The sequence below is a fragment of the Platalea leucorodia genome (assembly GCF_965183815.1).
Source record: "Platalea leucorodia genome assembly, chromosome: 4".
NCBI lineage: Eukaryota > Metazoa > Chordata > Aves > Pelecaniformes > Threskiornithidae > Platalea > Platalea leucorodia.
In genome coordinates, this window is record NC_138826.1 from 126,306,848 (window position 1) to 126,331,384 (window position 24,537).

The 24,537-nt window shown below is 55.6% G+C and overlaps 2 protein-coding genes across 8 annotated transcripts in view; one reads left to right on the forward strand and one right to left on the reverse strand.

The window, feature by feature from the left end:
• The window catches only part of FBH1 (F-box DNA helicase 1), a 32,052-nt gene extending 20,584 nt beyond the window's left edge, over positions 1–11,468 (forward strand). For 4 of the 5 annotated variants that reach the window (XM_082308643.1, XM_082308645.1, XM_082308644.1 and 1 more), the window contains exons 16-23: positions 242–341; positions 517–638; positions 2,586–2,661; positions 3,811–4,008; positions 4,648–4,770; positions 5,416–5,522; positions 6,401–6,535; positions 8,235–8,372. In XM_082308643.1, the coding sequence (XP_082164769.1) occupies positions 242–341; positions 517–638; positions 2,586–2,661; positions 3,811–4,008; positions 4,648–4,770; positions 5,416–5,522; positions 6,401–6,535; positions 8,235–8,354 (981 nt within the window). In that variant the 3' untranslated portion in view covers positions 8,355–8,372. Of the gene's footprint in view, positions 1–241; positions 342–516; positions 639–2,585; positions 2,662–3,810; positions 4,009–4,647; positions 4,771–5,415; positions 5,523–6,400; positions 6,536–8,234 lie in introns of all 5 variants that reach the window. The other variant, XM_082308642.1, reaches the window with a different exon arrangement.
• Positions 10,891–18,947, reverse strand: LOC309588880 (uncharacterized protein). Of its 3 annotated transcripts, none has more exons than XM_082308647.1 (7): positions 18,838–18,947; positions 12,430–12,624; positions 12,215–12,292; positions 11,691–11,924; positions 11,492–11,521; positions 11,146–11,203; positions 10,891–11,022 (listed from the first exon to the last, which is right to left on the reverse strand). In XM_082308647.1, the coding sequence occupies exons 1-7, from the start codon at positions 18,908–18,910 to the stop codon at positions 10,917–10,919; spliced, it is 774 nt and encodes a 257-aa protein (XP_082164773.1). In that variant the 5' UTR covers positions 18,911–18,947; the 3' UTR covers positions 10,891–10,916. The 3 variants fall into 3 exon arrangements, with proteins under 3 accessions (XP_082164773.1, XP_082164772.1, XP_082164774.1); XM_082308646.1 differs by having other exon boundaries at positions 11,691–11,927; XM_082308648.1 differs by lacking the exon at positions 12,215–12,292 and having other exon boundaries at positions 11,691–11,927.
• Positions 18,948–24,537: the final 5,590 nt, after the last annotated feature.

The window sequence follows — 24,537 nt, forward strand, 5'->3', positions numbered from 1 at the left end:
GGCTGGAAACCACGTTTTGCCCTCTATGATAGTCCCATCTCATCGCACAGTTCCTATCGCCTTGGGTGTAAGAGTGACCAGGGTTTCTAGGAATACTTTGGGGAAATTTGGGTGCTTTTTCTAAGAGAAACGTTGTCCAGAAGGTTGGTGGGAATTGTATAGTTCCATATATAGTAACACTTTTGTAGGTTCTAACAAGTTCCTCTTCTTTTCCTGCTGTTTCCTTTATTTTTCTATGTAGAGTTTCAGATTTGGTCCTGAAATAGCTTACGTTGGAGCAACCATTCTGGATGTCTGCAAGAGGATGAGGAATAAGACATTAGTGGGTGGAGAGCAAAAGGGTAAGCCATGTCGGTGCACCACTCGGCTCCGTCAGCTCTGTTCAGTGACTGGGAGTCACAGGGCTACTGCATAATAAACAAAGTGTCTCAGGATTAATCCTGATTTATGAAGATCTTTGGGTTTTAGATACCTGCTTTCTAACCGCCCTGGCTAACTGGGAATTTCTTCATGCAGGTGATGTGAGAGGTAGCATGGAAAGGAAGATAACAGTCTTATCACGAAGCAATTTTAACGTGTTCGAGGATGCTGTGAAACTTACTGGAAGAGCGAGACCGATTAAAATACACGTGATTGGGGTAAGGGGAAATTGCCAACGCGTCTTTCGCGTCCCAACCTCAAGCCCCCAACCCTGTTAGCGCTCGTAGCAATGACACCTACAAGTGTCTTGAAATAGATGTGGTTGAGTCTCCATCCCTGGAGGTATTTAAAAGACGTGTGGATGTGGTGCTTAGGGACATGGTTTAGTGGTGGGCTTGGCAGTGCTGGGTTAACGGTTGGACTCGGTGATCTTAAGGGTGTTTTCCAACCTAAACGATTTGATGAGTCTATGATCTGTTGTCATCTGTAGCACCCAGGTTTAAAACTAATGTTCAAGGAGAAAGCAGCAATCTGTTGTGGCTGGGGAAGGGTTATTTAGAGCAGCTGCTCCTCAAATCCATGCAGGTCAGGCTCCTTTTTTAGGCTCAGCTGTCCCTTTTTTCATCAGGCTCCTGAGACAGCAGCAGCTCCAGGCTGCTGGATGGGGCAGGGACAGAGTGATCTGTGGCTGTAACAAATCACTGCAAGTATTTGCATTATATGGAGTGTTGCTGACTGCCTTTGGCCACTGGCAGTGGCACAGTGTTCCTGCATTAGGGAAATAAAAATCAGCTGTAATTACAGGCTGAGTGTAAAAAGCATTGAAAGGCATTTGGCTGTGCCCTGAGAGAAACATTTTTCAAGCTCTCTTGAGAGAAGACGACAATGGTTGCAGCTAAAGGTGACCTTTGGGCTTGTAGATGCCACAGAGGGCTGGGCTGTGCTCATTCTTAATTGCCAGTCCTGTGGTGGTCTGTTCCCCATCTCGATACACCCAGGAAAGCCAGGGAAAGTTGGTTCACCAGCATTGTTGGTGAGGGAAACTGAGATTTGCAGCAGCGCTGAATGTTAACTCTGGAAGGGAGCAACAGTTCTGAGGTTTGCACTGAATTGTCATCTGCAAAAAGCGCCCATGTATCTGTAGAAGGAGAGTGTGCATGTGTGCACGTCTGCAAAAATTCACCTGCTTGAACTGCAGGGAGGCTTTAATAAGCCTCAGCAGAATCGTTAGTCTTCAAACTCTGAATCATCAATATCTGTGATTTAATTTGAGATCTTGTTCTGCACCCAGAAATGTAGAAGCACATGGACAGTTGTCCTAATGCTGAACGTGTTTGAGGAAGAGCCTGGTCTTTTGAATTTTAGGCTGATGTTTTAATTTCTTTTTTGCACTGGGAAACTGCATATTACAATGGAATGAATATTTGAACTGTCTTCCCGGTACCAAAATCCTTGTCTATCTTTGCAGTTTGCAATAAGTCTAAATTCAGGCTGACGCTTCTTTTGATGGAACAAAACAAACTGAATTTGGAAACAAGGGGGAAGAATACTTTCAGAAAGTCAAAATTGTCAAAGCAAAGCCTTTTGTTTCAGTTTACATCGAAATGGAAACATTTACAGTCAGCTTAGCAAGTTTATCATCATTGCGGTGGCCCATGGCTTCAGGAAAGAGGATGCAGTCGTGCCTGGAGCTGGCTTTCCCACGAAACAGCGGGGAGTCAAACGGCCAGCAGCATTTATGGCACAGAGACTTTTAAAGTCCTTTTTAACAAAGTAATATGCAGCTATTGGAAGCTAAAATGATCAAAACCCAAAACTTTTCCTGTTAGTGGATGGGAAAACATTAGAGAAATATTTTTTTTCTTCGAAAAAACTTTGAATATAAAATTCTGCCGTAGCTCTGTTATAATGCCAATCAGTGTCATGTTCTCTTCCTGCTGTCCGTCTGTCCGTCCGCAGAGCGGGCTGGATCATTGCTTTTTCAGCTGCCTTTGATTGTGCTACAGCCCCAGGGATTTTGGGAAAACAGCTTCCTTCTGCATCTTCAGCACATCTCCCCTTTTCCCTCCCTTGTAACACCAATAGCCGCTGGGCCCTGCTAGCTTATCTAGAAACTCTAGACAGCAACTTTACTCCTGTATATTAAGATAAATTGTTCGTTTTAGGGGCTTGTCCGTTTTGGCCTGGGAAGAATTTATGATATTTGGAAGCTCAGTCGACCCGCAGATGAACGGCAAAAATGTGAGTATGGCCTTACCCTTCTTTCTGCGCGTGATCCGCCCTACAGCGGCACGGATTTGTTAGGTTTTGCTGCGGTGATGGAAAGTAGCGCACTTCTTGGTAGTTTATTTTATATTGCCTCATGAAGTTTATCTGTTGAAAACTGACTTCTCAATGGTAGTGTCATGGGCTGTGCTATTTTGGCTGCTTCAGTGGCTGGTGCTAATACCAGAAATACTGAAATTGTGAGGCCGGTGTCATGCAGTCCTCCCCAGCTTTCCTCTGCGATGCCTTATCTTGAGTGCCAGAGCCCAGTAAACTCATAAATTGGCATTTTTTCCCTATGTTTTCTGATTTGACTTAATTTTTCATTTGTCTTAGGCTTTTCCTGTTTGTTTTGGTTTTAAACCTGGTGTGTGGAATCTTCTACCACACGCTTTCTTTTCACTGGAAAATAAATCATTCATTTAAAATCTCCCTCTGCCTTGGCAGCAGCAGGCAAGTATTGTTATACATGGGGCACAGAGACAAACAAAGGCCTTACTGAACTGCCACGAGTGATTGATTATATGGGTGTTGTTACTGGTTCTTTGGAAGGTGAGCTATCAGGAAAACTCCTTGCCATCGGGGTAAAAAGGGAGAATAATGGAGGTTGGAAGGGCCCTGGGGCTGCCTCTGCCCTGAGCCCCTGCTCCAGCCGCTCTGAAGTCACGTTAGAGTCTTTTCAGACTGCTCAGAGTCTCTTGCCTTCAATTTCCAAATACCGCTGGGGAGGAGGGTTGTGCAAACTTTCTAGGGCACATGGTGTAGAAATGAGTGAGCGCGGTGAATGTTTGCCAGCCGCTCTCTCCTGAGCTCCTTAAACTGCCGTACCCTTCCGCGTACGCCAGCGCTGTATCTCAAAGTGATGCTGTTTTGTGAAACTGCCCGCTCTGATGAGAGCATCAGGCTTTGACGGTGTCTTGCATCAGTAAAGAGAAAATCCTGAGCGAAAACCACCCATCGCAGAGCGAGGAGTACACCCCAAGGCCCTGCATCCCACAGCAGCGGTCCATCCGCTGCCCCGCACTTGCCTTCCCTAATACTTACTCTGAAATTTGATTAGAATTAAAAAATGCCATGATACGTGTCTGTCAAATAAACGCATGTCATCTGCTACTTTCTTTTCAGCGAACTTTGTTATAAAAGACTCCTTTATAAAAAAATGGGACAGAACTGACGGCTTCCTCCGTTTAAAGGAATATGCAGAGCGCATCAGTGACAAAGACCTGGAAGTGAAGATTGCGATAGTGGAGAAATACAAAGAGCGGATCCCTGAGCTGGTACAGAAGATTGAGAGCAACTACGTGCCTCAACAAGCCATGGCAGGTAAAGCCAAGCTGTGTCTTCGATAGAGGATCAAATTCAGGTCTTTTTTCAATCCAGCTTCGGTGCTGAATCCACCTTGTTCTGCAAAAAAGCTACATTTGGATCAAGTCGGTCTTTTAGGGAGAAAGGAAGTTGAACAGCCGCTTTTGGGGTACATCTGGGACTCCAGGGAGAGTTCAGTGCAATGAATCTCCCACCAAAGGATTGTTTAACGTGTCTTTGCTAGAGGCAAATAAGCCTTTGGACACAATATTTCCTGCAGTTGGAAAGCCCTAGGACTTTACCCTGCTTTTTGGGATTCCAGTTGTAATTGCCCTGCAACTTGCTGACTAAAATTTGGGGAGGGGACAAAGCAATCAAGTCAAAAATTCACCAAATAAAGAGCATTCCTGTTTGGGAATTGGGGCTGGGGCTCCGGCTGCTGAAATCCAGGCATTTTCCTTGGCAGGGAAGTCATCTTCAGCAATCTGGATTCCCAACAGAGGTGCTTTGCTTCTGGTTTAGATTTGGGGAGAAGTGAAACGAATGCAGAATGAAATAATTTCATTTGACTCAGCGCCTTGTGAAATTAGAAATACCTTTATTGCTGTGATGACTGATCTTTTTTTCCTTCTTGTTCCCCACGTGTGCTGGTTACAGATTACCTAATAGGTACTGTCCACCAAGCCAAAGGCCTGGAGTTTGATACGGTGCTGATTGCAGATGACTTTGTGAAAGTGCCATGTCTCAGTGGCGGATACGAGAGAAGTAACTTCGATATCGGTAAGGGAACAGCTGTGTGTGCTGCCCATCCTGATATGAAAGTGGGAAAGCAAAGCGTGCTGCCGGCGCTTGTCCTGCAAGCCCGTGCTTCCCAGTGGCGTCAAGTGCCGCTGGCTGTCCTAGTGATCATTGATCTTGTCATCGTTTCCTTCACAGCGAGATAGGGGCAGGGGAATATTCCTGCGGTCGAGCTGGTAGCCATCTAGCAACAGAGAAAGACCAACTCCACACTTGGGAAAGACACTGCTTTCCTTAGGTGCCACAGTTGGTGCTTTGGAAGAGCTGGTCTCTTCCCAGTGAGCAGAAAGGAGCCTGCAGAGTGAATCTAGAGTCTGAGAAACTCCTCCAGTGCCAAGTCTGTGCCCGGGAGGTGGGAAAAGACGTAGCAGTGAGCTGCTTCTCCGGGCATGTAGTCCTGCCTTTGCCTGGAAGGGAAAAAGTGGAACGAGGCAGGAGCTATCAGTGGTGTCGGGAAGTGCGCTGCAAATACAGGAGAGTGCTGCACTGCTCTGCTGCTCTGCAAGGTCGTGCTCTCCCAGAGGAGCAGCGAGTGTCCTTCAGGAGTACTAGCTGAAGCGTGAGAAGAATGCAAGAGCTGTTCGTTCTTGTTTTCTAAAGCTCATGATGATCTTCCCTCCAACCTAGGCATGTATCCCGAGGATGAATGGAACCTGCTCTACGTAGCCGTGACACGTGCAAAGAAGTATTTGCTAATGTCAAAGTCCCTGGAACACCTTTTAGCATTGGCTGGGGTGAGTGAAATCTTTCCAAGGTAAGCAAATCCTCCAGCGGGGCAATTTAGGGCCCCGATACCTGCACTTCATAGCACGCTGCACCACACCAAGGCGTCGTGACATGCGAGCTGGCTGAGCAGCCCTGCCTGTGAGCTGCAGCGGTTCCTCAGCTGATGTGTGAGCTCTCCAGAGACAGAGCAGACGCCCGGGGAGGGCAAACTCCCAGGCACGCTGCTGTCTCGTTAGGATTTGGAGTCTCGAGGCAGCTCTGCAAGCGATGACGTCTCGGGCAGGATGGGCTGCTGCCAGTTTAAAAAGGCGCCGAGAGAGGCAGCACCCACTACCCATAACATTTGCACATCTCTGATTATTATGTTTGGAGGAGGTGCGTGTGGTAGAGAAGCATAAAAGATGATTGTCATAAGATTCATCCTGATCCTAAGATCCATGCTGAGCATGGACTATGCTCTGGCTTGTGCTGGCATAGACCAGAATAGCTGAGATCACATTTTTTCCTCAGTTCACGCTGCTCTGCACCGTGATTTCAGTAGCAAAACACAAGGTTGCAGCAATTTTTTTCCACAGTCCTTGCATTTGGGTGTTGCCTTCCCCAGAACCTGACTTCTTATCTCAGTGCAAGCATGTAGGTTCCCTTTTCTCTGTTTGCAGTGGTTGCCAGCTCTTACTTCACTTCCTTCCTCGCGAGCTGCTGCCGGCTTCTGCTTGATTTTTGTTGTCACCAGGAGTTTGGGGGTTTTTTTTTGTTGTTGTTTTATTTTTTTAAAAAAGCATCATGTTGCAAGTCGCTTCCCAGGGGGTTAAAAAAAACATGAAACAACCTGTTCCAGTATCTCGGCTCCTTCTGAGTGTTGTTCCTTTTTTTTCTTGTTTCTTAGGAGCGTTTCCTTCGGGTGGAGCTGATGAGCGAGGCTGCGAAGGACGGGGCCGTCGTCGCTTGTTCTGTGCCACAGTGTAGGAACACGCTGCAGTCCAGCTCCTTGCTGGTTGTGAAGAAGCTCCCTTTGACCAACGTAAGTCCCCTCTCTGGGCCTTTGAGATCACTTTTCTGAATCGGGAACCTTCCCAAGCTGCTACGGTCGCTCAGAGGGCGGCTGTGCTCTGTGACTGTTCTCAACTATCGCACCGGGGAGGAACAACCTCAGTGCTAAGCCTCAGTGGAAGGGAGCAGGGAACGTCCCAGAGCTGGATCTCCTGCCCGCAGCTCCCCAGCCCTTTGTTTCTGCTCACAATCCCGGCTCATAAATTCCTGACCGCCTGATTCAGGGCGGTGGTGCAATTCCCACAGATCCACTCAAGCCTTGACCTCTCTTCTGAGAGGTCAAGTTAGTTGTGTTAGTTGTGTTAGTTGTTGTTAGAGGTCTAGTCAGTTGTGGTCTCAGGTGGGGCTGGTTTGGGGGGTTTGTTGTGTCATATCCCATATCTGACTCTTAGAGCCTCTGCCGAGGCCATTGAACATCCATCTGGGCTTGGCAGAGCACCCCTCGCCCCTGCCAGCCGGCTGGAAGTGACAGTCTGACTTTTGGGTCCAGTTTTGGCTTCGGTCCCACCTTCCGGCTTGGGGGTTGATCCTTGCCCAGAAGGTGCGGCGAAGGCCAGGTTTCCCTAGCGCTGAGATCTGCAAGCATGCAGTAAATCTGGTGGAGCTCCGTGTCCACTGCAAGAGATAGCAGATGGCTCCCAGCCGTCAGCAGGGGACACGAACACAGAGGTGGGCAAAGCCTCGTCCTTTACTGGCAAAGACCTGCACAGCGACGTTTTCAACAAGGCTCAGGGCCGGGTCCTGCCCTGGGGGCACAACAACCCCAGGCACCGCTGCAGGCGTGGGGAGGAGCGGCTGGGAGCTGCCCGGCGGGAAAGGGCCTGGGGGTGCTGGTCGACAGCCGCTGAACATGAGCCAGCAGTGTGCCCAGGTGGCCAAGAGGGCCAGTGGCATCCTGGCTTGTATCAGGACCGGTGTGGCCAGCAGGAGCAGGGAGGTGATGGTGCCCCTGCGCTGGGCACTGGTGAGGCCGCCCCTCGAATGCTGTGCTCAGCGCTGGGCCCCGCACCCCAAGGCGGCCATGGAGGGGCTGGAGCGTGGCCAGAGGAGGGCAGCGAGGCTGGGGCAGGGGCTGGAGCACAAGGCTGGGGAGGAGCGGCTGGGGGAGCTGGGGGGGCTCAGCCTGGAGAAGAGGAGGCTGAGGGGAGCCCTCATCGCTCTCTGCAACGGCCTGAAAGGAGGCTGGAGCCGGGGGGGTCGGTCTCTGCTCCCCAGGAACAAGCGATGGGACGAGAGGGAACGGCCTCAAGCTGCGCCAGGGCAGGGTTGGGTTGGGTATTGGGAAAAACTTCTTCCCCGAAAGGGCTGTCAGGGCCTGGCCCAGGCTGCCCAGGGCAGGGGCTGAGTCCCCATCCCTGGAGGGATTTAAAGAACGGATAGACGTGGTGCTTAGGGACATGGTTTAGTGGTGGGCTTGGCAGTGCTGGGTTACCGGTTGGACTCGATGATCTTAAGGGTCTTTTCCAACCTTAACGATTCTGTGATTCTATGATTTTGGTTGTTGCAGCTGCTAAACAAGCTGTCCCGTAAGGGATTTCCTTGCAAGGGACGTGGCAGGAGATGCGTCGGGCACATCGTTGCTCTCTTCTCTGGATGTGAGGGGGTTGCGTCTGAGGCTGGAAGCCTTCCTCCAGCCTTCCTCTTCTCTCACATCTCTCTTTCTCCCGCAGAGCAATGGCAGCAGGGATGCAGGTGGCTACCTTTGCCACGCTTGCACGCAGAAGCGCTTTGGCTCTCTGACGGCACTGACCTCTTTCCCAGCGCTTCAGGAACAGCCCGCCCAGCTCTAACGAAGCCCTCCAGCACCCCAGAGCCCCGCCTGCACCCCGGAGCCATCCCGGGTGCAGGACGAGGCCTGTTGTCACATCCCAGCTCCAAAATCAGGTGGATATTGGAGCAGGATTTCAGACCAGCTCTGAGAGGAACCCTCCAGGCTCTCTGCAAGGAGGTGCAAGACCTTTTCTCAAGCCCTGCCTTGCCCTCCAGGAGCTGGTCAGCACAGCCTGCACGGCACAGAAGAATATGCACTATATAAACTGTATCGGGCAGGATGGCTTTTATTTTTTTGAGCATTACCCCTCCATAACCTCCATCACCAGGAAAGCGCCTTCGGTAACCAAACTGCCAGGACATCCCCACCTATTCCATCACATTATGCCTCGGTGAAATCCTCTGATCCGCTGAAGAAGAGAAAATGCGACACTGAGAAGTACCCAAAGAAACACTGTATTCCTAGAAAACAGACTTTTTCCCGGAGCCTGTTTTAATGAGGAAAATTTCACTATCGGTTCTGGGAGGAACTCATTAGTCTCTCCCAGCTGAATTAATTTTTCTTACTTGCAGCAGAGGGGTTTCCCCAGACTCTGTTTCCCTTCTCCTGCAGCAAAAATGGAAGAAGAGAGGCAGCGTCTGAAGAACTGCTTTGGTTTGGTTTCAGTCGAACTCAGAGACAAACCAGAGAGCATTTTTAATGCTGAAATTAAATTTGTCACAAAAAGAAAAAGCCTTAACACTTTCTTTTTTCTCTTCCCTTCAGTTAAGAAGTCGTCCTGGGTTGCATTTATTTACCAGCCATCACAGTAGCAATGTGCAAGCAGCGTGGCGGTCTTGTAAATCAGGTGGCGACTTCTCCGTTTGAAGACACCGTGGCTCGTTGTACCAGAGCCTGTGTCATGCGGAGATCAAAACTGAAACTGATCTCAGAAGAGCTCTGCTCCTCGACGTGGGCCTGGAGCCGTGACCCATGCCTGCCGGAGGAACCTCAGGCATCCTGTTGACTTCCATGGTATTCGTTGAATAGCAGCTGCTTCGCCGGCTCTCCTTTTGCTTTTGAATCACGGACTCCAGAAAAGCTTTCCCTGTTCTGCTCGCCGTTCATGGGCAGAAGTTCATCCAAGGCTTCAGACATTGAATATAACCGCAAAGCTCAGCGCAGACGTTGGACCAGGCACCTCCAGCGATCCCTTCCAGCCTCCGCTGTTTTCCGACCCGCCTGTGGTACGTCGGGGAGAGGCAGTGCCGCTGCAGGAGGGTTTGGTCCGTCACACATCCAAAGCGCTGGTTCCTCCAGCTCCGATGGTCCAGAGCAGTGGCACAAACAGGAGGACAAGACACAGCGGCGAGGAAAGGACGTGGAAATTAAGTTGTTAGATACCTACTGGTTTCCAGCTGCCAGCTGAAAACCCTTTTTCCATCCAGCTGAGAAATGGCAGCTGCCACCTTGCCGTCATCTTCTGCCTCTAGGGCATGGCGATACTGGTGGCTGGCGAGCCCTTGCTGCTGTGGAGACTGATTTCACTCCAACCCAGCTTCTGTCCGTCCCCGCTGTCCTCCCCACCATCGCGGCTGGCGAGATGACCAACCAGACAAATCAACTGCTGTGCGTGCATTATTTTATATACAATATATACACATTTATACGTAAACCAGCATCAGAATAAAGCTGCCTGTTCTGTAGCAAGGGGGAAATGAGTGGATAACAACTGAGGATGGAGGAAGGGAAAACATGCAAAGGAAAATAGGTCGTGTTATTGCCTTCAGTCTTTGGATAGTGAAATCGCTCCTGCTTGCGGTCCCCTGTGAGCGGCTGGAGCCGGTGGGCACCTGGGGTCGGCCGAAAACACCTCCAAAGGATGCCTGAGCTGCGCACGAGGGCTGACCCCTGCGGCCGCAGCGGGACGGTGCCGGCACCCTTCGCTGCGGTTGCGGGTTCACCGGCGAATGGCTGAAAGAGAGCAGGAAGGGGGTAAGGACGCGGCGGAGGGTCCCTCTCTCTCCGTCTGCCGTGAGCAGCGCTGCTTTGTGGGTTTTGGGGCGATTTGGGGGTAAAACGGCTCTAGGGAAGGGGCTGGTGTCCAGCAGGCCCAGCTCTGGCCTTGCTCCTGACCAGGGGATGGGTGCTACTTGGGGCAGGGCAGCCCAGCTTCACCCCCAGCACCCAAACCCCATCCCCTGCACCCCAAACGCTGGGGCGGGCAGCCCCCAGCCCGCTCCCTGCCACCCACCAGCACCTGCAGGGCCATGTCCTCCGCATTCTGGCTCCTGACGCAGAACGCCCGCCACGTCCACGCCACCCTGGGGTGCTCGCGGGACCCACCCCCCATTGAGCCGCACAATAGGACACTCACGCACCTTTGGGTGCTGGAGCGGACTCATCCACGAGAGTCACTTGTTCAGGCTGGGAAGAGCAGCCACGTGTCCCTGGGGCGAGGATGCTCCATGCGGAGGGCGGCTGGGGACCGGGATGCGCTCTACCACGTGCTGCCGCCGCTCAGGGAGCCATCCAGCTTTCCACCCGAGCCCCGAGCATCCTCCGGGCTGGCGGGTGCACCGAGTTGCCCGGCAGTGGGTGCTCAGCCCGTGGGGAAGACGCTGGGCGGCAACATATCCATGTTCTCATCAGCGGGAGCTACCATGGGGATGGCCGTCACCACCTCTGCGTAGTGCTGCCCCGCGCGCCTGCGGAGGGGAGAGGAGCGTCACCAGCACCCGAAGGGCTTTCCCCAGCTTTCAGGAAAGCGCAGAGGCTGAGGACAACTCATCGCTGGGGTGGAAAGACCTCGCGGGGCTCGGCACACTTACGTTTTCATCCTCCAGCAGCAGCAGGCCACGATGCCGGCGACCACCAGCAGCGGGAGCCCTGCGGGAGAGACGCGGCGGCCGATGAGCATCTTCCGACGCACAGCCGAGGGCACGGCCCGGCTGAAACAAAACAGCTCCGCAAAGAGCCGAAAACGTTTCGTGCACGTTCGCAAGGTGCCCTCCCCGCCCGGGGAAGAAATTTGGGTGCTGCATCCTTCCCCCCTTGGAGGTATTGCCCTCGACCACAGCATAAATCTCCAGCAGCCCCGAGGAGGGCTTTTAAGCTCAAAATTAAAGAAAATAAACCCCTGCTTGCTTGCCAAAATAAGCTTTTTGCTCGGCTTACCAATGTAAGAGGCCAGGGTCTGGATGGAAACTGGAAAAAAGAGAGAAATGGAGATTTTTAGCTGCAAAGCCAGGAAAGGGGGGGGATGCTGGGGGGACCCTCACTAAAAAGGGGGGTGGAGAGAAGGGAAAAATGCATTGAAAAAGTAAAAGAGCCTTCGTTGGTTGAAATGCAGCCCCGTTGTTAGAGGCTGCCTGACCTGTGGCGTGGCCCCCAGGGGCGGTGGGCAGCGGGCTTGTCCCCAGAGATGTCCCAGTGGCCGTCCCCTCTCCCGGTGTGGATGTCTCCAGCAGCGGGGGCATCTCCGGCGGCGTGGATGTCCCCGATGATGGCTCATCAGGTGCTGGTGGCACGGGTGACTGGCCGGCAGCTCTTGGCAGCCCGGGTGTTGCTGCTGGAGAGGGGCTGGGGGTCAGGCTGGTGTTGGTGGTTCCTGCTGGGGAAAATGGTGTAAAACATTTTAATTTAAAAAATTAAAGGGCACGCTGCAGGTAGCACCGTCATTTCGGTGCTCAGCCTTGTGCCCAATTCGGGCAGTTCGCGGCAGGGACCATACAGCCCATCTGGCAGCTACGAAATGGCATAAATTCAGACAATTGAATTAATTTGATCACACAATTGAAATATTTTGCTTTCCACACCACGGTGGTTGGGGTTTTGCCATGACCACGGTCACGACGGCCCCAAACCAACCCCCGTGGGATGCGTTCGCCCCTTCCTCACCCCTCTGGGTCATCCTCTCCGTGTACAGTGCAGTCAGGAGCTCAGGGCTGGGCGTTAGTGGAGGTAGAGCCGGATCCCCTTTGGGAAGACACAACGTGGAGACACCGTCAACGGCAGCGCCCACGCCACCCCGCATCCTCCTCCGCCACGCCGGTGATGGAGGTGTCCCCCCTCCCCGGTCCCCGTCGCATCCCAGCTGCCGAGCGAGGGCTTACGGATGCATTGCAGCGTGGCGTGGGTCCATTCGGGCTCGGTGGAGCCGTCGCGGAGGATGCACTGGATGAGGCTGGAGGTACCGGCTTTGCGCTTGTAGCCCGGGTTGCAGGTGTAGCGCAGCCAGGCGTTGAGCGGCGTGTTGTTGCCCACATCGATGCGCGCGTTGGCCACGTCCTTGGGGCGGCTGCATCGCGCTGGGATCAAAAAAAAAAAGAGATCGCAACAGGGATATTAGGCACCCTTTGAACCCCGGCTCGCTGTGCTGAACAGCATCCAAGGGGGTCAAATCCTGCCAAGGGGTGGGAATGGGTAATTGGTGCTGCTCTGGGGCTGGGAGAGCCTCATCCAGCCTGCCGAAAGACGGTGGTGAGATGGCTGTGCCTGTGCATGGGGAATGGAGAAGGGAAAAGCTCTGTTTCTGGCACATTTGCGGTCACTTGTAGCAGCTCCTCTGGTTGACGAAGCCTTTTTGCAGAATTTCATCCCCCTGCAGCGACCGGCCCGGGCCGACAGCCCCGGCTGCATCCCGCCACCGGCTGCTGCGTTTTGGCTGCGCTCGCTGCCCCCTTTTTTCTCCGCTCATTTTGCAGCTGGACGTGAAAAATTCCAGGTGCCGTGCGAGTCCTCCAGCCACTTCCGAGGGGTTTTTTCCCTGCTGGAATCTGCAGCCCACGGCCTTGGAGGCAGCTGAAATCTGAGCATCCCATGGCCGGGCAATGGGGCAGTGGTGAGCTATGAGTTATGGCTTTTCTTATTCCCAGGAGGAGCTGTGCTTCACCTCGACCCTGATTTGAGGTCGGTTTTGCAAAAGGGTGCTACAATTTCATTTCTTTCCTGGTGCAATGGAGAAAGTTTCTTGGTTGCCCCAAGACCGTGCCTGCGCCTGGACTCCTGCTGCAATGTGGGCACGGCTCACCCGTGACCCCCGCTGCCAGCTCCTGTCCCCCCACGCGAGCCGCTGCGGAGAGGTGATGCTCCAGCACCAGGATGGAGAGACGCACAGCGGGGATAAAGCAACATAGAGCCAGGCTGGAGTGGTCCGCGGCTGGGATGGAGCGATGCAGGGCCGGGACGTGATGCACGGCTGGAATGGAGCGATGCACGGCCAGGATGGAGCGATGCACGGCCGGGATGTGATGCATGGCCGGGATGTGATGCATGGCCGGGATGTGATGCATGGCTGGGATGGAGCGATGCATGGCCGGGATGTGATGCATGGCCGGGATGTGATGCATGGCTGGGATGTGATGCACAGCCGGGATGGAGCGATGCACGGCTGGGATGTCATGCACGGCCGGGATGTGATGCATGGCTGGGATGGAGCGATGCACGGCTGGGATGTCATGCACGGCCGGGATGGAGCAATGCAGAGCCGGGATGTGATGCACGGCCGGGATGTGATGCACAGCCAGGATGGAGCGATGCAGAGCTGGGATGTGATGCACAGCCAGGATGGAGCGATGCAGGGCTGGCATGTGATGCACAGCCAGGATGGAGCGATGCACGGCCGGGATGTGATGCACGGCCGGGATGGAGCGATGCAGAGCTGGGATGTGATGCATGGCCAGGATGGAGCGATGCAAGCTGGCATGTGATGCACGGCCGGGATGTGATGCACAGCTGGGATGGAGCGATGCAGAGCCGGGATGTGAGGCACGGCCAGGATGGAGCAATGCAGGGCTGGCATGTGATGCACGGCTGGGATGGAGCAATGCACGGACGAGATGTCATACACGGCCGGGATGGAGCGATGCATGGCTGGGATGGAGCACTGCACAGTGGGATGTGATGCATGGCCAGGATGAAGAAATATGTGGTCAGGATGAAGCGATGCACAGATGGGATGTGATGCACAGCCAGGATGCAGTAATGCATGGCCAGGGTGGAGCAATGTACAGCTGGGATGGAGCGATGTACGGCCAGGATGCAGCAATGCATGGCTGGGATGGAGCGATGCACGGCCGGGATGGAGCGATGCACGGCCGGGATGGAGCGATGTACGGCCGGAATGGAGCGATGCACGGCCGGGATGTGATGCACAGCACGGATGAATTGATGCCCAGCACGGATGGAGCAATGCCCAGCTGGGCTGAAGCGACGCCCCACCAGGATGGAGCAGTGCCCAGCCGGGATTGATGCACGTTCAGTATGGAGGGATGCACGGCTGGGCTGGGAGCGGGAGCAGGATGGGGACAGGAGCACAGCGGGGACAGGAGTGCGATGGCAGTGGGGACAGGAGCACAAGAGGGATGGGAATGCGCTGGCAACGGGGACAGGAGCCTGCCGGGGACAGGAATGTGATGGCAGTGGGGACGGGAGAACGATGAGGATGGGAACACAATGGGGACAGGAACACGATGAGGATGGGAACGCGATGGGGACAGGAGCACGATGAGGACGGGAACGCGATGGGGACAGGAGCACGATGAGGATGGGAAGATGATGGTGATGGGGACAGGAGCACAACCTGCTCCCCCAGGCGCCCAAACCACCCGGAGCTAAAAATCTCCTTAATCTTAAAAATGTCCTGCCCCAACTTGTTCTGTATCCCCAGAACATCCCAGTGGTGTCTGCTCCGTTTCGGTGCCGGCGTGGATCCGTGCCATGTCCCCTGGCATCGGGACCCCCCCGAAGAGCTGCAGCCGATGCGCCCGGAGGGCACGAGCGATGCGGCGGCCACGCGCGCGCTGAGCACGTCAGTTCTCGGCCTCCGCTCGAGGTGGCGGTGGAAGTTTCTGGGAGCGCGTCGAGGAAATGCCACGGGCCATTTCGCAATGCCCTCGCACATCACCAGACCTGAAGCCGTGCCATAAAATGAATGAAAAGTCCTTCCAGTGCCAAGAGAGCCCGCAGCCACAAAGGGAGCGCAACCGGAAGCATCAAAATCCAGAATCCAGCAGGAAGCATCAAAAATGTCCAGGAAAAACAGGGACCTGCGAGTCCTGCTTATGCCTTTCAGCTTTTAAACCTGATCTCACCATCCTAATCCCACCGAAGCACTTTTTTTTTCCAGTTGATGTGACTGTAAAATGATTTCCTCTTCCAAAAAATGCCCAAGTCCTTCGATGGCAAGACTCCAGGATCTCCGCTCTCCAGGACCACAACCCCGGCATCTCGTGCCATCGCTGCAAGGATTTCTGTTCGCTTCATGAGATGAAAGGGGGAAAAGGGGAGGAAATCTTTGGGGATTCAGGTTTCCAGCGCTGCTACAGCCCTGGAGATGCGTGACCGAGATTTAGGCTTTCTTTTATACCTCGGCAGGGAATTGGAAATGGTGCAAAACGCGGATGGATGGGGAGAGCCGTGACTGCGATAAAGCTCTTGCTTCCAAGCAAGGAGATCTGCAGTAACTACAGCCCTCTCCCTCTCTTATTTGCTTTTTTATTGAAGCAGACGGACACAATTCTCCGGATCTGTGCACCACCAGGGACTTGCACGCAGAAAAAAACACCACCTGTCTTCTGTTTTCCTGTTCAATTCCAGGAAAAGCTCACAAGACTTTCCCGGGACGGCCAAAAGCATCTCTCCGCTTGTCTCCGCTCCCTCTGGGCTTTGCACGTTGAATTTTCCCGTTGGTGAATCAGCCCAAGTGCTCAAAGACTCGTCGCATCGTTAGCCGACGCCAAACGTCGCGACGTTAGCCAAAACGAGCCGCGGTGACAGGTACCAGCCTTCCTGGGAAAATACCTCTGGCTGCCTTATTTCCATCCGAATTCCTGCATCCCACTGATATTAAATTTCCAGGTTGAAACGCGTGTGCAATATTTGGGGTTTGTTTTTTTTTTTTGCATTTGCATGATTAATTTGTGATTTCACTTGGCTTTTTGGCTTTCTCTGCCGGTGATCTCAAATGATGGCGGTGAGGGTGAGCTCATCCCGGCACGTTGGGAAGCAAACCACGGAGGCGCCGGGCACGTGGCCGGGATCAGTCCCAGGGATGGAGACGCTGCCGTGTGCTGGCATCCCATGTCGCGGAGGTGCCCCCCTCCGGCTTCGCGGGGCTGCGGGAGGATGCACAACCACAACTAGACACCGGAGAATCCACACTGGGAAAACTTAACTCTTTTTTTCTTAGAAAATTATCAGCAAAAGGGCCAGAGCGGCGCTCATTTTCTGCTAATGGTTTAAAAAACCATAAGCCAAAAGTGGAGAGAAGCGAAATTCCAGAAGTCTGTGCCCAAGACGGGAGAATTCACAAGAAACGCCAAAATCACAGAAATAAATAAAACTTTTTCACGTATTTAACTAAAAAACATCTACGATCGATCGGCTGTGCCAGGGCTGGAAAGCCGGAGAGGACGTGATGCCTGGCACGAGCATCACAGGATGCCTCAGCACGGCCGCTGCCAGAGCGGCCGCGGCACCTCCCAAATTATCCAGCAGCTGAATTAAAAGCAATAAATATTATTCCTGTTCTCTAACACCCCAGATAACCACGTTTTCTGCCCCAAACGACAGCCCTGATGGCACCACCGCTAGGACGGGGCTGTCGGAGGGTATTGCTTTCAGGGGAAGCTATTTTTAGCCTGGCAGCACACTCATTTTTGACGCTGGAGTCATTTTACAGCTCTCGCTGCGCCCACCGGCTCTTTAGAAACAGGAATAAATTCATTTTCTAGAGCGTCGCAGCTGCAGCAGCAGACGGGGGCCTGGAGAAGGAAGAGCTGTGCCGAACCTTCGCAGTCCCCTCCAGCCTTATTTCCTGCGCTTCCATGCAAATCCTTCACGATTCCCACATTTTCAGTGAATTCGGCATTTCCTAATGGTCTCGCCGCCGCTGCCAGCGGCTCCCTGGGGCTGTCAGCGTCGCCGCCTCCTCCGCCGGCCGTGCTGAGCTGTGACGGTGATTTTTTTCCGGAGTTGCTTTCGGAGAGGCGAGATGCAATGGGACATTCCCGGTCTGGCAGCGATGCTCGGCCGTGGATGAGTCACAGTCCCGGGAAAAACCCACAGATCCCAACCGGGCTGAAATCCTGCGGTGATGCAGCTCCCGTGGGTCCGTCTCATGGACCCTAAAACTCACTCTCAGCCTCCCCGGACGCTGGTAGGGAGGTGGGCATCCAGGGGGGTGCAAGGGGAACACAGGGGTGCAGCCGGGGCACCCTGGGGAGCAGCGTGGGTGCCCAGGGGTGCAGCATGGGCAGCCTGGGGGGGAGCGTGGCTGCCCCAGGGGGGAGCCTGGGCACCTCAGGGGGTGCACGGGCACCTAGAGAGAGGTGCGGGCATGCAGGGTGCAGCGTGGGCACCATGGGTGCAGCGTGGGCACCTCGGGGGGGTGCATGGGCACCTAGAGAGAGGTGTGGGCAGGCAGGGAGCGGCGTGGGCACCCTGGGGTGCAGCGTGGGCACCTCAGGGGGTGCACGGGCACCTAGAGAGAGGTGCGGGCATGCAGGGAGCAGCGTGGGCACCCTGGGGTGCAGCGTGGGCACCTCGGGGAGGTGCATGGGCACCTAGAGAGAGGTGCGGGCATGCAGGGAGCAGCGTGGGCACCCTGGGGTGCAGCGTGGGCACCTCGGGGGTTGCACGGGCACCTAGAGAAAGGTGTGGGCAGGCAGGGAGCGGCGTGGGCACCCTGGGGTGCAGCGTGGGCACCTCGGGGGTTGCACGGGCACCTAGAGAGAGGTGCGGGCAGGCAGGGTGCAGCGTGGGCACCATGGGTGCAGCGTGGGCACCTCGGGGGGGTGCACGGGCACCTAGAGAGAGGTGCGGGCAGGCAGGGAGCAGCGTGGGCACCCTGGGGTGCAGCGTGGGCACCTTGGAGGGGTGCACGGGCACCTAGAGAGAGGTGTGGGCAGGCAGGGAGCAGCGTGGGCACCCTGGGGTGCAGCGTGGGTACCTCGGGGGGGTGCATGGGCACCTAGAGAGAGGTGTGGGCATGCAGGGTGCAGCGTGGGCACCATGGGTGCAGCGTGGGCACCTCGGGGGGGTGCACGGGCACCTAGAGAGAGGTGCGGGCAGGCAGGGTGCAGCGTGGGCACCATGGGTGCAGCGTGGGCACCTCAGGGGGTGCATGGGCACCTAGAGAGAGGTGCGGGCATGCAGGGAGCGGCGTGGGCACCCCAGGGTGCAGCGTGGGCACCTCGGGGGGGTGCATGGGCACCTAGAGAGAGGTGCGGGCAGGCAGGGAGCAGCGTGGGCACCCCGGGGTGCAGCGTGGGCACCCCGGGGTGCAGCGTGGGCACCTTGGAGGGGTGCATGGGCACCTAGAGAGAGGTGCGGGCAGGCAGGGAGCGGCATGGGCACCCCGGGGAGAGGCATGGGCACCCCGGGGGGGAACCCAGGCCCCCCGGGGAGTAGCGTGGGCACCCCAGAAAGCTGAACGAGCACCCCAGGGACGGCGTGGGCGCCCCGGGGAAGGCGTGGGGATGCCGGCGGCGGGTCGGGGAGCCCGGGGAAGCCCCGCTTACCGGTGTCGGCGGCGGCCCGGGACAGGAGGAGGGCGACGGTACCGCAGAGCAGCGGCAGCAGCGGCCCCGCCATGGGCCGGCAGCAGCGGGGCCGGGCCGGGCCGGGCGGCTCAGGGCTCCGGCGGGGGCTCCTCGGCTCTGCCCCGCCGCCCGCCCCCGGACACGACCGGCGTGGCCTGACCCGCCTTCCCCTTTCGCTTTCGCTTTCGTTTGGAAGCCACCGGGAGGAACGGACCGCCCTGTCGGGAGGGGGAGGGATGGGGCAATGCCCGGGGGGGATTCGGTACCCGAGGGGGGGATGCGATACCCGGGGAGGGGGGCGATGCAACACCCCGGGGGTATGGGATGCCCCGGGGGGATGCAACAGCAAGGGGAGGTGAAATATCTGGGGGGGGGGGGGGCGGGGCGCAATGCCCGTGTGGTACCCGGGGGGGGGTGTGTGGTACCAGCGGGATGCAGTATCTTGGGGAGGGATGCAATTCCTGGCAGGAGCCGATGGAGCACTCGGCATGGGTATGCATCGCTCGGGGGATGCGGTACCCAGGGGAAACGCGGTGCCCTGGGGGGGATAAAATTCCTCCCCTCCAGTGCCGGGGGGGATCTGGTGGGGTGCGATGCCCTGGCGGGGGTACCCTGAGGATGCAGTTATCACAGTGCTGGAGCTCGCCGGTCCCCAGGCAAACCTCAAAACTGGAACTCAAGCTATGATTGAAGGCCCTGGAAGATCTGCAGAGCTCCCGCAGTTGGACTCCAACCTGCAGCATGCCTGGGCCTGCGCTGCTCCCACAGGTCCTGCTTACAAGAAAGCCTCCAAAAAGTGCCCTACGGCTCCTCGCTCGTGGCCTCCTGCCTTTGTCTGCCTCTGTTTCCTCTTCTATTGACCGCAAGTCATTTTGTCTTAGCAGCGAGTATCAGAAAATAGCTTCACAATAACTATGAAAGGGGAGAAAAAGGGCAATTTGGAGGATAACATTTCATGGCCAATTAGCAATTCTTCTTGACAAGTGGGTAAATTCTCCTTCTGCCCATCAAGGAGAGAGCGTTAACCTCCGTTCACCTCCCCTGAAGCAGAAGAAAGTCGCTGCTGGTGGCCCAACCAGCTGAGAAACCACTTGACCCTGCCAAGTGTACTTTAGAAAGAGCAAGGAATGAGACTACAAACCTTGAGAACAAGGCGCACACGCCTGAGGATCGCTACTGGAAACATTCAGCACCACGCAGATGAAAATGCCGCACCAGTTATACACCAGCGTGCTGGTTTTGGCTGGGAGAGAGTTAATTTTCTTGGCAGTCGCTACTATGGGGCTGTGTTTTGGATTTGTGCTGGGAACAGCGTTGATAACCCAGGGATGTTTTAGTTTTGCTGAGCAGGGCTGACACAGGGTCAAGGCCTTTTCTGCCTCTCCCCCCACCCCACCAGCGAGGGGGCTGGGGGGCACAAGGAGCTGGGAGGGGACACGGCTGGGACAGCTGACCCCAGCTGACCCAAGGGATACCCCCCACCGTATGACGCCATGCTCAGCACATAAAGCTGGGGGAAGAGGAAGGAGGGGGGGGACGTTCGGAGCGATGGAGTTTGTCCCCCCAAGTCACCGTTACGCGTGATGGAGCCCTGCTTTCCTGGAGGTGGCTGAACCCCTGCCTGCCAGTGGGAATCATAGAATCGTCAAGGTTGGAAAAGATCATCAAGTCCAACCGTTAACCTATCATTGCCAAGTCCATCTATACCATGTCCTCGAGCACCACATCTATATGGCCCTGCTCTGGCCACGCTCCAGCCCCTCCATGGCCGCCTTGGGGTGCGGGGCCCAGCGCTGAGCACAGCATTCGAGGGGCGGCCTCACCAGTGCCCAGCGCAGGGGCACCATCACCTCCCTGGTCCTGCTGGCCACACCAGTCCTGATACAAGCCAGGATGCCCTGGGCCCTCTTGGCCACCTGGGCACACTGCTGGCTCATGTTCAGCGGCTGTCGACCACCACCCCCAGGCCCTTTCCCGCTGGGCAGCTCCCAGCCGCTCCTCCCCACGCCTGCAGCGGTGCCTGGGGTTGTTGTGACCCCAGGGCAGGACCCGGCCCTGAGCCTTGCTGACCCTCACCCCGTGGCCTGGGCCCATCGCCCCAGCCTGGCCAGGGCCCTCTGCAGAGCCTCCTGCCCTCCAGCAGATCGACACTTCCACCCAACTTGGTGTCATCTGCAAACTGACGGAGGGTGCACTCAATCCTCTCATTGAGATCATCAATGAAGATATTGAATAGGGCCGGCCCCAACACTGAGCCCTGGGGAACACCACTTGTGACCGGCTGCCAACTGGGTTTGACTCCATTCACCACCACTCTCTGGGCTCGGCCGTCCAGCCAGTTTTTAACCCAGCGTAGAGTGCACCCATCCAAGCCGTGAGCAGCCGGCTTCTCTAGGAGAATGCTGTGGGAGACAGTGTCAAAGGCCTTACTAAAGTCCAGGTAGACACCATCCACAGCCTACCCCTCATCCACTAAGCGCGTCACCTTGTCATAGAAGGAGATCAGGTTGGTCAAGCAGGATCTTCCTTTCATGAACCTGTGCTGGCTGGGCCTGATTCCCTGGTTGTCCCGCACTTGCCGCATAATGGCACTCAAGGTGACCTGCTCCATGACCTTCCCCGGCACCGAGGTCAGGCTGACAGGCCTGTAGTTCCCGGGATCCTCCTTCCGACCCTTCTTGTAGAGGGGCATCACGTTTGGTAGTTTGCAGTCATCCGGGAAGTAGTGACTGAATTCCTTGCTCTGCTTTGCTTGTACGCACGGCTTTTGCTTTACCTATTAAACTGGTTTTACCTCAACCCAGGAGTTTTCTCACTTTTACCCTTCCAATTCTCTCCCCCATCCCACCGGGGGCCGTGAGCAAGCGGCTGGGTGGGGCTTAGTTGCCGGCTGGGGTTAAACCATGACAGTCCTTTTTGGCTTGAACGAAGGGTTCAAGATCACAACAGGTTGGATTGGAATGTGCCAGATTGGATTTATAGCTGTTATTGCTGTTTAGCTATTAACTGACAGGCTCTGTGCTTGCCACGGGGCTTGCCTTGCTGTCTATTAGAGTCTAGTGCTCGTTAGCGGCTGGGAGCAATTTGATAACAGCAATGGCCATGTGCCTGGGCTGGCTGATGGCCAGGGCATCGTTGCTGTTTCCATGCTGCTGTACTGAACCGCCTGGAACGCCGGTGTGACCTCGAGTGGAAGGGACTATGACCTGTGGATGAGTTCACGTGGGAGTAGGACACCTCAAAGCATCTGTGGCTGTGGATAAATCCACACCAGAGCAGCTACATCTCGAAGCATTTGTGGCTGTGATTATGTCTGTGCCGCAGCAGAGATACCTCTGAAGGGATTGTGGCCCAAGGATAAGTCCACACTGGAGCAGGTACACCTTGAAGCATCTGTGGCTGTGGATAAGTCCACACTGGAGCAGGTACACCTCGAAGCATCTGTGGCTGTGGATAAGTCCACACTGGAGCAGGTACACCTTGAAGCATCTGTGGCTGTGGATAAGTCCACACTGGAGCAGGTACACCTTGAAGCATCTGTGGCTGTGGATAAGTCCACGCTGGAGCAGGTACACCTTGAAGCATCTGTGGCTGTGCATGAAGTCATGCTGGAGCACCTCAAAGCGTGTAGCCATGGATAAGCCCACGACAGAGCAGGTACGCCCCTGGAAGGACCGCAGCCATGGGTGAGGCCATGTTGGAGCAGGGTCACTCCTGAAGGGACTGTGGCTGTGGGTAAGGCCACGCTGGAGCAGGTATGCCTCTGAAGGCATTGTGGCCCATGGAGAAGTCCACGCTGGAACAAGCGCACCTCAAAGCGACTGTGGCTGTGGATGAGTCTATGCCCCAGCAGGTATACCCCTGGAGAGACCCTGGCTCATACATAAGGCTCCAGTTGGAGCAGGTACACTCCTAAGGAACTACAGTCTGTTAAACAACGACAACAATTTAAGTGATAATTCAGATTCCCAGGGCTCAGTGTTTAAATTCCTGTTGTTTGAGCACCCTCTTTAATCAACGTACTCTGGACAGGTTGGGATTTCACATGATGAGGATTATGAAAAGCCATCAGCAGGTAAGAGTTCATAATCAGCTTATGCAAGAAATAACCGAGGGTAATAATACTGGGATTTAGTAAAGAAAGTACAGTCTGCGAAGACTTTACCCTTCTTCTCCAAGCATTCCTTCAAAAGCCATACAAAACCAAATCATGTCATAACTGTTTCTGGAATAGGATTTTTGCAATTCTTGTGAAAACCAGCTCTGTAGCTACTAATCTTTCATAATATAAGCAAAACTATATGTGAGAGTTTATATTGGCTGAACTGGAGAATTGCAATGCCTGAGAACGGCACATTTTCAATAGGAAGCCTTTCTACAGGACAACCAGGGGATCAGACCCAGTCAGCATGGGTTTATGAAAGGCAGGTCCTGCTTGACCAACGTGACCTCCTTCTATGACAAGGCGACCCGCTTAGTGGATGAGGGGAAGGCTGGGGGTGTTGTCTACGTGGACTTTAGTAAGGCCTTTGACACTGTTTCCCACAGCATTCTCCTGCAGAAACTGGCTGCTCATGGCTTGGATGGGCGTACGCTTTGCTGGGTAAAAAAACTGTCTGGATGGCCGGGCCCAAGGAGTTGTGGTGAATGGAGTCAAACCCAGTTGGCGGCCAGTCACAAGTGGTGTTCCCCAGGGCTCAATATTGGGCCCAGTTCTGTTTAATATCTTTATTGATGATCTGGACAAGGGGATCGAGGGCACCCTCAGTCAGTTTGCAGATGACACCAAGTTGGGTGGAAGTGTCGATCTGCTGGAGGGCAGGAGGCTCTGCAGAGGGCCCTGGCCAGGCCGGGGCGATGGGCCCAGGCCCCGGGGTGAGGGTCAGCAAGGCTCAGGGCCGGGTCCTGCCCTGGGGGCACAGCAACCCCAGGCACCGCTGCAGGCGTGGGGAGGAGCGGCTGGGAGCTGCCCGGCGGGAAAGGGCCTGGGGGTGGTGGTTGACAGCCGCTGGACATGAGCCAGCAGGGTGCCCAGGTGGCCAAGAGGGCCAGTGGCACCCTGGCTTGTATCAGGACTGGTGTGGCCAGCAGGAGCAGGGAGGTGATGGTGCCCCTGTGCTGGGCACTGGTGAGGCCGCCCCTCGAATGCTGTGCTCAGCGCTGGGCCCCGCACCCCAAGGCGGCCATGGAGGGGCTGGAGCGTGGCCAGAGCAGGGCAGCGAGGCTGGGGCAGGGGCTGGAGCACAAGGCTGGGGAGGAGCGGCTGGGGGAGCTGGGGGGGCTCAGCCTGGAGAAGAGGAGGCTGAGGGGAGCCCTCATCGCTCTCTGCAACGGCCTGAAAGGAGGCTGGAGCCGGGGGGGTCGGTCTCTGCTCCCCAGGAACAAGCGATGGGACGAGAGGGAACGGCCTCAAGCTGCGCCAGGGCAGGGTTGGGTTGGGTATTGGGAAAAACTTCTTCCCCCAAAGGGCTGTCAGGGCCTGGCCCAGGCTGCCCAGGGCAGGGGCTGAGTCCCCATCCCTGGGGGGATTGAAAAGAAGGGTAGCCGTGGTGCTTAGGGACGTGGTTTAGTGGTGGCCTTGGCAGTGCTGGGTTACCGGTTGGACTCAATGATCTTAAGGGTCTTTTCCAACCTTAACGATTCTATGATTCTATGAAAACTTCATAATTTGGACCTAAG